This window comes from Antedon mediterranea, chromosome 4, assembly GCF_964355755.1.
Source record: "Antedon mediterranea chromosome 4, ecAntMedi1.1, whole genome shotgun sequence".
Taxonomy (NCBI): Eukaryota; Metazoa; Echinodermata; class Crinoidea; order Comatulida; family Antedonidae; genus Antedon; species Antedon mediterranea.
The window spans coordinates 30,279,527-30,292,482 of record NC_092673.1 but is presented as its reverse complement, the minus strand read 5'-3'; the positions used below and the strand labels follow the sequence as shown (position 1 = coordinate 30,292,482).

At 33.2% G+C, this 12,956-nt stretch overlaps 1 protein-coding gene across 2 annotated transcripts; it reads left to right on the top strand.

The window, feature by feature from the left end:
- The first annotated feature begins 313 nt into the window (after positions 1 to 313).
- Positions 314 to 12,508, top strand: LOC140047245 (TNF receptor-associated factor 2-like). 2 transcript variants are annotated; one of them, XM_072092147.1, is made up of 8 exons: positions 314 to 448; positions 7,245 to 7,418; positions 7,963 to 8,038; positions 8,737 to 8,835; positions 9,672 to 9,836; positions 10,222 to 10,296; positions 10,574 to 10,663; positions 10,964 to 12,508. In XM_072092147.1, exons 2-8 carry the CDS (start codon positions 7,273 to 7,275, stop codon positions 12,401 to 12,403), a joined length of 2,091 nt encoding a protein of 696 aa, XP_071948248.1. In that variant the 5' UTR covers positions 314 to 448; positions 7,245 to 7,272; the 3' UTR covers positions 12,404 to 12,508. The 2 variants fall into 2 exon arrangements, with proteins under 2 accessions (XP_071948248.1, XP_071948247.1); XM_072092146.1 differs by having other exon boundaries at positions 348 to 448; positions 7,248 to 7,418.
- Positions 12,509 to 12,956: the final 448 nt, after the last annotated feature.

Below are 12,956 nucleotides of genomic sequence, written 5' to 3'. Positions count from 1 at the left end.
TAAAAAAAATGATTAATTAATTTATAAAAAGACAAAAGAAACTGTTAATTTTAACCAAAAACCATTGTCTGACAGTATTTTTTTATTTAAATTACATTTTTTCAGATAAATACATTTTTTTTTCGATCCAGTTCTTGGTCAAAGTGAATAACTATTACGTGATATTAAAATTGCATCCAACAAAAATATTGAAAGAAAGAAAAAAAATTAGGGACAATATATCTTTCTAAAATAATATTAAAAATGAATAATTCATGATATGCCCTGTCATGCGTGTACGTCCAGGTACGTACTTAGATTAGTGATCTGTGACGATCAAAACAACAACCACATTCCCGCCTTTGGGATCGGAAAGGGAGAATATCACCCTAACCCTTTTGTGGGCACTATAAATGGCGCGAAAAAGAAGAAATATCGTTTAGGTTAACTTGCATACCATTTTTACAAGGTTTGTACTATTAATTTAAGAAATACTAGCAGTAAAAGAGCGAAATGTTGTTCTGCCTTAGAACTAGCGTATTAAATAGTTAATACAGCTAGGTACCTAGCTAGCTGTCTAGGGTCGTTGTGTAATGTGATACGAATCGATGCATATTCATTATATCGTTTGAAAACGCAACAAACAAGCTTGACCTTATTGGATGTTATTTGAATTCTCAAAAACAACAACAATACAGTCAGTCTAGGCCTAGCCTAGGCCTAGTAGTAGTAGTACTACTACATAGTTTAACCAGAGGCTAGGCATAGCTAGAGAGTAGAGAAAGACCTAGCCTGCCCAGGAGCATTATTAGCCTGTCATTTTGTCAAGTTTCTAGGCTAGCCTCCAGAGAAGGATCTAGGCTAGGCCTAGGGCCTAGTAGGCTCTCTAAACTCTACCTAGGCCTAGGCCTAAATATTGTAGGGCAGGTCTATAATGATTGTAGTCTAGGCCTAGGCCAGGCCTAGCCTAATATTAGTAGGATGTTCAGCTCCCGTTCAGCTTGGCACGTCGTTGTTGGCTGCCATTAAGTGTTTTTTCACGCTGCTGCTGCTTTAGCCAGGTACGTCCCAAGAGGATGACTCATTTAGAAGCTGAAAGCAAGCAGCAGTTATAGTACTAGAGACTGACGTTTTTGGGAATTTGTAAACTAGGACAGGTCATGCTAAAATTACAAACCCCAAAGCACATCTGGATTATATAGATGCATGTAGACAGTAATCTGTAAAATCTTGTTCAATAAATAAATAATGACTTTGTTCTTGCCTGTCAACCTAGGCAGGTATTATAATAATAAACCATACTTTATTCGCCGTGGTTAGGATTCCGGCACCGGAACTCAACTGCCCATTGTAACAGATTCCGACAGAAACTTTCCACTGAGAACTAAAACCTAAAACTAAAAAAAAACATCCCTCTAGGCAATGGTGGGTAAAGATGATGATGAATAAAGACGATGGTCAATAAAATACAATTTTTTGAATTAAAAAAAAAATTTAAAAATTGATCGAGAATTGAACCTACAATGACCAGCAAAACCTCTAAACCCCTAGCCGCAGTACCACGCCACTAAGCCATCCAACCAGTCGGAAAAATTGGTGTTGAACTGTGTACATGATGTTATAAAAATGTGCATGCATGAGCAATTTTCAATTGACCAATAAAATGCGTTCATTCTGCCGGAATCCTAACCACTTCGTACTTTATTTTGGTATAATAGGCAGGTATTTACAATGACTTCCATTTGACTGTCAATCTAGGCTGATATTATAAAAATTTGCTGTCATTGAATTACGATCAAAACAGTCCATAGTAAAGTTTTTGTTTGTATTATAGGATACAATTTGTTCACACTTGAATGTCCCTGTCACGATAAATATGGTCCGGGGCCAAAATCGGTCCGGCCGGACCAGTTTTGGCTCTAAAATTGTGGCCAAAAGCAGTCCGCCACTGCCAAAATCGGTCCGAGCTTTTCTTCTGTCGATTTTAATTGAATTACTAGGCCTATGATGCTGTTTTAAGTTGTTTATAGCTAGAAAAATATCCCATGATATATATTAGTAAGTTATCTTGTCGGATAAATACTATAAATAAATGTATTTTATCTAAAAACATGACTTAGGTGTTCACTCATATTTCGGCCTGCCACACACTCACATGAACGGGTATGAGACGCTGATATTGCCAGCTAGATTTTATTTATGATTGAGGCCTTTTTCCTTCCTCAGCCTAATCAATATTGGATAATTGTTTTATAATAATTGTATTGAATTGATATATTGATTGATTAACCATAAATAATTAATAAATTAAATTGTTTTTAACATCATGGGGAAACGAAGATGTTAAAAAAGACCAAAATGGATTAAAAACAGGCAGAGATACATATTGTATACAAAAAGCCTAACAATTAGTACTAATTATTGATGAGTTACTACTAATAATGATAATAAAAAAAACAGGCTTAATTTATAATATTAAAAAAACAAATAAAACCCGTAGTTTTCAATATAATGACTAATCATGGCCTTTTTTTAATGATATATACATTATGACTCATTTTGCGAACTATATATTTGTAAGACCGGACCATATTTGGCAGCCAAAAACAGTCCTACTGCCCGGACCAATTTTATCCAGGCCGGACCAGTTTTGGCGGCCAAAATTGGTCCGGCCGGACAGGTTTTGGCAGCCATAAATGGTCCACCGGACTGATTTTGGCAGCCAAAACTGGTCCGCCGGACCGATTTTGGCCCGGACTGATTTTGGTCTGACATCCCTCCTTTATAGCACCTTTTGGTACTGGCCATTTATCACTTGTTGACTTAGTCTAGCCTTGATGACATGATCCCTTAGCAATAAATCCAGTTGTTGGTTAAAGTGAATAAATATTATTATATGTGATATTAAAATGACACATTAAAAAAAAAATGTAAAAAAAAAATTTTGTTAGGGGGACTACATATCTTTAAAACTGTTACATCAACAAGCGAGCTGTGTTTTTTGTAAGAAATATTTCTTGTTTTAATCTGAATTTAGTCGCCCTATATTCTATTATATAAATTATATTATATTGAGCTCGACGGGTGTCACGAAACCTAAGACCACGAAAGCTAAGACCCCCTAAGACCTAAGATCACGAAAGCAACCATACATAATAATCCACATTTGCACAATTGCTAACCATTGTTATACTTATTACAGTACGTTATCTTTAGTGCAAAACATACACATAGCATTATGTATTTATTGTCTTTTTTAAGTCATTCCACACGTCGTTGTTTTGATTTTTGTCTGAAAATACAGACTTGTGAAACACATATAGAAATCGATTTGCAGACCGCAAACATCCGATAAGAATGACGTAGGTTATCATACCGTATTTGGCTATATGGGGCGAGCGGTATGTAAATATGGATTTCGAATCAACCAATGATCATTTTGTTTAAAAATGAAACAATCGAGTCCGTACAGTGCTGAATGTACGATCGAGACTGAATAATTATTGAAATACTGTATAAAATCGTGTTGCCAAGTTGTTTTGTTTATTATTGTCTAGGCCTCCTTCGTAGGCCTACTCAACTCGTACGTAGGCCTATGACCTGCCATAAAACGTCAAAAAGGTACATACCACTACCGGCACACAACAGAGCTACACCACCACACAGACAGGACAGGTTCTGGGTGGGAATTAAATACTCTCCGCATAATAAATCATTTAAATGTTCGATTTGCGGAGAAGCTAGCCTATCATTATCAAGAAGAGTTTTCATGTTCTTGGAGATAAATCCCATCAAATTTTTACCACACTACTAGGCATATAAAATCATTTCTAACCTTCAGAAACTTTCATCAATGTACAAAAGTACACACGTGTGTACGTCTCCTCCACACAACACACATTGTCTAAACGTAACATAGCGCATGCGCATTATCTTAGTTGTTGTGAGTCTTTGAAATTCTAAAACATGAATATTAAAACAGCATACGAGTGTGTAGCCAATCGGATGCGGCTGAAACTAGTCAAATGGATAATCTATGCACCAAGAATTCTTGGTGTCAAACCATGTGACTTTTGCGTGTTTCCCCAGACGGAGTATCCAAACTCAAGTAATAGTTAATACATGTATGAAACGCCATATGTGCAAAAATATTTATATTTTTACAAATATTAAGACAAAACTCCGTCTGGAGCCCAGACTAACATAGCATCAGCGTTACATTATTATCATTATAAATATATAACAAGTGATAACCACATCTATACCTGGATTAAACGATGTTAATTTTGGATGTGCATACCCATCTTTACTCAGCCTCCATCTCCATTCAGCCCAATCTATTAAATAAATACATGTAAAACCAGGTTATTAACATAATACTATTTACAACTAGATATGACCCCAACATTGGTCGCCATATTGAAATCCGAACTCGCACATTGTATCGGCGAGTCAATCTATCATCAATTATAACTACATATATGAGCATAAATAACACATTTAATACAATACTACTATTCATTATCATGACTAAATACAACAATTGATTCAATAACGTGTATATCTTAATCTATGATACAGTATTACAACGTACCTGGAAACGATTAACTGATAATTTAAATAGTAACTGCCTCTACTCAGCAACGATGGATATACACAACCTGTACCCACTCCGGTCTAAAATTATTCTACCGCGCATGTCCGTCACCCCTGAATGATTACAGTATAGATCCCCCTATCCGTACTTCCAGTTTCCCACAGTAGGGTTCATTTATTACCATAAATATAATTAAATACTTACCACAAAACATAGATAAACTCACATTATTTTCACCCGTTGAGTAAATGTATATTTTTTTCTTTACAACAACTTGATGGGTTATTTGTTGGTATATATTTACTACATTGTGTTGGTTTGGAGGATGTTTTTCTTTTGCATCTGCCTTGTATTTTGACTCCAAATTTGTTAACTAACTTTATCCTGAATACCACACCTTAAATTTAGTACTTTAAGAAGGAGAAACACATACAAACAAATAAATAAATCCTTTAAATTGATGATTTTACAGACGTGTTTCTTTATAATGTAACTACTCCCCATGCTCAATATTTTCGTTTTTATGGAGCGCCAAAAGAGCAACAATAATAGTACAAGTATAAAAACAGGAAGAAAACAAAACAAAAAACTTTGTATGGTACAGGTAACAGGAATAGCCCTCTAAATCGCCTTTTAGGTTTTGAGTTCCAAGGTGAAATTTAGTTAAAATAATAATGTAGGCCTACTTAAGATTATAAACATTCACAATATGGTAACTATACTTATGATGTCATGTTTACTAAACGATAATATTTCAACTTAGAATGTGATGTAATTTTTGTTTCACAATGTCTGTAACCCTTAACTTAAAGTCATTAAGAAATTGACAATATGTATTGTTTCAACCAAACATAACCGAAGCCATATGCACAGAGTAAATATCTAACTTCTTGCATGGCCCAACATGGATTGTGCATCGTTATTGTGTTTACGCGTTTTTGTTACGAATAATGATTGGTATATCAGCGCACGTCGATATCAATTACCAATCACTTTCTACTTTTTTTGTATGAAAAATTTGTATCCCTTTAAATAATAGTGCGTAAAACTAATATTACAGTAATAATAAGCATTTATTTTATTTTATTTTTTTAAGCTTATATTTTGCATATTATATGCCTATGCATAATTATATAACCTTTAGTTATCATTCCCGTGATTATCATGATTTTTAAATTAAAATTTATTTTCGGGTATTTATTCTTCGTACTAGCATCATTATACTACAGGTATTATCATTACAATTTGAATTTTACATTGTTTCATCCACACAAAGTGTAGTGACTTCGTGATGACAAGAGAAAAAAAAAACCCGAAACATGATATGCCCTCATCACTAACCACCATGGGTTTGGTGATCATCTAAATTAAACACTGGTCAGCATCATTGTGCCTTGGTCATCCCGGACTCAGGCGCTGCCTAACCACCATAGTAAAAACCACTTCTTGCGAGCTAATAATAACCAGTCGCGAGTTAAACCTTTCCCTAAATGTTGTGAAACAAAAGTATTATGCTCCACAGACAAAAATATTGCGAGTGAAATTTATTCTGTTGTGGGTACAATATCTAATGATATTTAGGGTTACAAGCATTAATAAATTAAACCTAGGCCTACTATGTTAAAATTATGATTAAATGAACAAGTACTGTAACATAATTTTCACTAAAAAATTTGTTAAAATAGATGGACTCCACAGAGTTTATAGCCCTCTATATAATTTGTTGACGTTCCATAGAAACAAAAATATTGAACAATAACATGGTGGGGTAGGTGCGTGAAAAACGTCTGAAATCATCAATTTAAGAATTTATTTGTTACTTTTTATGCGATTCTTTTTCATAAAAGTGGTAATTCTAAGGTGTGGTATTCATAATAAATGTTGGAGTTAAAATACAAGGCAGGTGCGAAAGGTAAATATTTGTAATCTTGGGTCTTAGCTTTTGTGATCTTAGGTCTTAGTGGGTCTTAGCTTTTGTGGTCTTAGGTTTTGTGACACCCTGAGCTCGACTGCAGTCAATTAATGGATTGAGCTGTCACTCTATCTAGTCTTTTTTGAAGGACGGCAGATGTTTTAGCCTTGTAACTGCCTATTTTAAAGATGTTAAAAAAAAACAATTATCGTAGTAAGAGATAGGTAAATGCGAAGCATCCTCGTATGCGGGTATTTTTCAAGATGGGCATCCATTAGACAGTGTATACCACAATCAGAAAACACCCCTACAGTATTTGGGACAAATCGCTAAATTTGTTAATTGTCAATAACTAATTATCCTACTCAAACGTTGATACACAAATGTCAAAGTGCCTTTTATTGTGTGTCAGACTAGTGATCGCAATGTAATGTAAAATCTTGTGTGAACCATATGTGATACAGTGACATGTGTTATGTGCGTTAAAGGGAACCTCCAGGCTGCACTGACTTTTTTCTTGACATTGGTCGGTGGGTCAGGTCAACGCAATTTTGACCCTCCAAATATCAAATTACTGTAGTATGAAATTTCCAGGGACCAGAGGTCCATACCCCATAAGATGTTCTTACCTCAGCCCTAATTGTGGGGTCTACCTGAGTGATTGGGCAAAATAAAAACTTTTGCGGAACATTGATTTAAATTATACAATTTTTCAAACTCATGACTCATCACAACTGATTGTATTTTGACATTCAGCAGGTGACACAGACCAAATGTTAATAATATGCCAGGCTTTAATCGAGGTATTTTAACTGTCAAGATCAATCCCGAAAAACACCTTTGCCCTCAGTGTGAATTGATACTTAATGATCCAGTTCAAAGTTCATGTGGACACAGATACTGTAAAGATTGCCTTCAAACATTAATCGAGTAAGTATAAACCATGTTTGTCCGTACATTCTGAGAGTAGTCTCAGTTTCATTATGTAGTGGTCTTGTTTGTACAAACTATTTAATTCTGTGTTTTATTTTTTATAAACTTGTAAGCTAATCAATCTAGTATGTAAACTTGGATCATCCAGATTGGGATCATGTCAAAATTCATGTACTGCAGTAACTATATTTTTTTATTGCAGTAATATATTTTAGTTTGATTCAATGCAAGCAGGCAATAAACAGTGTATTTTTTTTTTAAACTTACATATCATTGCAAGAATTGGTTAGATATTAAACAGAGGTTACTGTATGTAGTAGAATAATTTTTACATGGTCCCCTTACAGGTAGGCAAGTTTAATTCAATGTTTTTTATAGTTCTCTTTCAAATTTTATTTATTTCTATTGCTCACAGTGAATATGCGATCAATTATTAATCTATAGCCTAACATACAAATTAATAATTAACTGCAGCATATGTTTTTATGTCATATTATTAAGATACACATTTATAAATTGAGGGAAATTTTTTTTATTTTAGAAGTTCTCAGACTCATTTATGTCCTCGATGTTTACAAGAAGGTTGTTCTGAAGGAGATTCTACAATTGATGCTGATGTGATTATCCTTTTTATTTACATAATTTTTTTATTATATTCACACTGAGCTTGAATTCTGGTCATCTGGTCATCATCAAATCAGTTCCAGTGTCAACATTAGTTCCACACACTAGTTCCATTCAGTTCAACTCGAAAAGATGATCATGCTCTTATAGACATAACCTCACCTTAAAGGTTATTTAAAGATGTATTGTCCCCCTGAAAAAATATTTGTTTTAATTCTTTTTGTCAAATATTCCATTTTAATGTCACATAATAGTTATCCACTTTTTAAAAAAATTGAATTAAAAAAAAAAAATGTATTTACCTGAAAAACTGTAATTTAAAGCAAAATATAGTCAAATTGGCTGTCAGCCAATGGGTTTTGGGTTGAATTTATTTATTTTGTCATTTTATATTTATTTTTTTTATGAAAGGGATATACTTTATTAAAACTACAAAATAACCTATTCAAATCTGATTTAATTAATCTTAATATTTCAGGTTTTACAATACATCTTTAATCATTTCATTTCTGATTCATTTCACCATATTTAATTTTAAAGAAAAAATGTAAATTGTTCATGCACGATTGCCAGTAATTTGAACCTACAGTATTACAAATTCAGCATGGTGACCAAAGTCACCATAATCTAGTTTTAATTTTAATTTCATTCATATGTTGTATTTGGTTTTATAACATTTTCATTTCTACAGTTTGTTCCAGACTTTGTTTTAAAACGAGAGTTTATAACGATTGCTGTTAAATGTATCAATAATGGATGTAGTTGGAAGGGCGTTTTTGGAAATTATGAGGTAAATAAAATCAAGCAGTAGTCTTTTGCCTTTTTAAAGTCAAGATAAAATTATGAGATCGCCGCCCTGGAGGTGCGTGCGGCATATGCAGCCTGGGCATCTCCAATTAGCACTCCACAATTTCAAAAGGATCCACCCCTGAATCAGAATCAGAATAATGTTATTGATCTCCAAAGGAGAAGTTAAAACAATTAAAATATGTATATATATATATATATAAAAATATTAATATCAAAAACTTTACATAATAATGATTATTATAAAAAGTACGATAAAAACAATACATATAAAGAGAAGAAATGCACCAATAAATATTAGAAACACACACTCCAATACTAACATACGTAAAAATTCTCAGAGTTAAAACAATTAAAATATGTATATATAAAAATATGAATATCAAAAACTTTACATAGTAATAAAAAAAGTATGTAAACATTTTCACATCTGGTTATGAAAAATGTTCAAATAATATAATTATGATGAATGCGCTGCTTGCTTACAGTTACACACAGCCTTTATTTGCCCAATATGTACAATCAGCGCAAACATTAAAATACATACAAGAAACGTCAAAAGACATAAAATTCAAAAATACAAAAGTAGGTAAAATTCAAGATTGTAAAAACATTAAATAAAATGCATTATATACACATTTATAAATTTGCATCATTGATTACATTACAGAAACAATTACAGAAAAAAGCTAATATCTTATGATCCAAATATTATAATGATTAATCTGAAACAGTAACTGCCATACGTCCAGTTTCAGTATGTATCACTTTGCTCTACGAAGCAAACTATTTTTTTTTTTTTTTACATTTTTATTTCAGGCCCATGAAGCCAACTGTAGTTACAAAACCAAACTGTGTTCTCATCCTGGTTGTGGAAAATACATCCAAACAGCAGCATACAAATTTCACACTGAAAAAGAATGTCCATACCGGCCATTCTACTGCAAACGCTGTAATGGTGCGATTGCATATAAGTTTCTTAAGGTATTGTTAAATTTATATTTATTGTGTCATGAAGAAGTGCCATATTTGAATATGAACCACTTCCATCCCTCTCCAATGCGTTTTGAAAGAGATGTAGCACCAATGAGTACCAAAAATGCTTAAGGTGCTTAACCAAACAGATACAGTATATCTTTTAAATTTCAAAAAAATAGAAATTGTTATTGTAAATCCATATATATGTCATCCAGTTCATATGGTTTTCCATTGCTTTCTGCGTTGAGCAAGGTCCTTTTTTTAAAGTGCCTGATGTATTTTTATGTCCACATTACTTCATAAAGGACAATCATTCTGAACTTTACTTCAGGTGGAATTTGTTATAATATTTATTGTAGAAAGTTGTTCAAATTTTTATTTTTTCTTTTAGAAACACAACACCACAGAATGTCCAAAATCAGAAGTTGAATGTCAGTATTGTGGGAAGAAGCTCTTCAGAGATACTGTAAGTTATAATCAAATAAACAATATACGAAATTTGGTTAGGCAAGTATACTAAAAAAACAAACAATATTCTAGGTTGAAAATATCCATTCATAGACTCTTTGGTACTGTGCCTAATAGAGGATTTAAATCTATGAAAAAGTTTGGCTATCAGAGTTTTTAATTATGCTACTATTAACTTACAGTGTGTGTATTAATTATTTAATTTTGTATACAAACAAGTGTAACTCTGATGAAACTGTTAAACAACAAAAATACCATGTGTTTTTTTCTTATAGTTATCATCTCATCAAGATAATGAAACCGGAGACTGCCCCCGTTCTCAAAGCAACAACTGTGTCTTTGCACAATTTGGTTGTAACACAAAAGTAAGTAAATTATGAAATTACATTGTACACTGACGCTGGACTACACTAATGGTTATTACTTTTATTCTGTAGAAAATGTTAAAAGAATCATGTCAAACTTATTCTACTGCAGTTACTGCAGAAATTACATTTACTGCAATACAGTTTGCTCTAATTTATAGAAATATTGTATATGAAAAAGAAATTTCAATAATTTAACATATTACTGCAGTAAGCTTAAGTAGAATACATTTTTTTATTGTTCCTTGCATTTAGTTTATAATCACCTAAATATAATTAGAAATATCGTTTGATTTTTAGTTGAGTTTGTACACAGCTGAAAAACATTTGCAAGATAACATCCAAGAGCATCTAACCTTACTCTGCCGCGCCTTTCTACCTTTCTTCAAAGTGTACCACAAATCAGATTTCAATACAAAAATAAAACAGCAAGATAAGATTTCGTTTGGTAAACCAGAAAGCAAATCTGTAGACTCTTGTGATGAACAACAAGCAGGTGCCTCAACAAGTTCTGAATTGGAGGATGTCGAACAGCTGAAGCAGCTTGCATCGGAAAGCCTGTTGGCAACTCCGACGCTATTGAAATCTGCTGAAGTACGGCAGTTTATTTCCATTCTTGTAAAGGAATTCATGGAAGTTCACTTGAAGAGTGGTTTTCGACCTCAAGTAAGTGAGGATTCGAATTATGAGAAGGCTGCAGAGAGTCCGTCAAAGATTGGAGATAGCATAAATGCAGCAAGTACTGCTAGTCATGGAGAAGGTGAAGATATTAATGTCAAAGTTAAAGAAGAGTTAAACAAGTTTTCAGAGGGTGCAGATAAACTTGCAAAGATTGGAGATAACATAGGTGCAACTGCAACTGCTACTCCTGTAGAATCTCTTGCTACTGAAGTAGGTCACATGAATATTAAGATCAAAGACAAGAAGACAGAGACTGTTGAAGAGGTTGGAAAAGGGCTTGCAAAGATTGTAGATGCCATAGTTGCAGATAAGGAGGATATTAGTCTCAAAGATATGGTAACCAAGCAAGGAAGACAGATCAAGAAATTAGAGAAAGATTTGCGGATCTTGGACAGAAATGGAAAAACATACCAGGATGCTATGCAGGTACTTAGTGACCAATCAGAAGAGATTGGAAAACAAATTAATAAGATTAATGAAAGGTTGAAAGTTTTAGAAGAATTTAAGAGCAGCATGACATCGTTACCAACGCAGTTAGCTGTTTTGCAAAACACCATTTTGGAAATGCAGGAGAAGATAACTGAGAATGAAAACGCCACCCATAATGGAATCATAATCTGGAAAATTTCTGATTATGGAAAAAAGAGAAGAGAAGCAATACAGCAGGGGTCATCTATTTACTCACCAGTGTTCTACTCTGGTCCACACGGTTATAAGATGTGCTGCCGCTTGTTTCTGAATGGTGATGGAGTCGGCAAAGGCTCGCACTTCTCCATTTTCTTTATGTTGTTGCGTGGTAAGTATGACGCTACTCTGCCGTGGCCTTTCAAACACATTGTTAAGTTCATGTTAATCGACCAGAATAACTTCGAGCACATCATGGATGGTTTCAAACCAGAACCAAACAGTACGTCGTTCCAGAGACCGAAATCTGAACGTAATATCCCGACAGGATGCCCACTGTTTATTACACCAAATGAAGTAGAGAAGAGCAGAAATGCTTACATAAAAGAAGACACTATGTTTATTAGAGTGAGTGTTGAGTTAAAGCAGCAATAGAAATGTTTTGGTGTGTCTAGAAAACGAAGATCTAGAAAACTAAGACCTTAGTTTTCTAGTGTAGAAAAGTAAGACCTAAGATATCTTAGTTTTCTAGTCTAGAAAACTAAGACCTAAGATATCTTAGTTTTCTAGTCTAGAAAACTAAGACCTAAGATATCTTAGTTTTCTAGCTAGAAAACTAAGATATCTTTAGGTCTTAGTTTTCTAGATCTTAGTTTTCTAGACATCCAATGTTTTAGTCCCTATTTTCAAGACAAAACGGAAGTCATTATAAATGATAAAATATATTCAGAATTATAAGAACGTATCTAAACTAAGTTTTTTTTGTGATTTATTTTTTTAATATCACAAAAAAAAACTGTATTACTGTATTAAGCTGTTGGAGTTTCTTTTTAAGATTATACTAGAAGATAATTTTAATTTCCTTTTATTTATCATTTCAAAAGTCTTATATTAGTCTAATATTGACACGGCCTTGAATAGAAATATTGTGGTCTTATTCTATCTAAAAATATATTTTTTATGGTAGCAGGAATGTTATCAATGAATG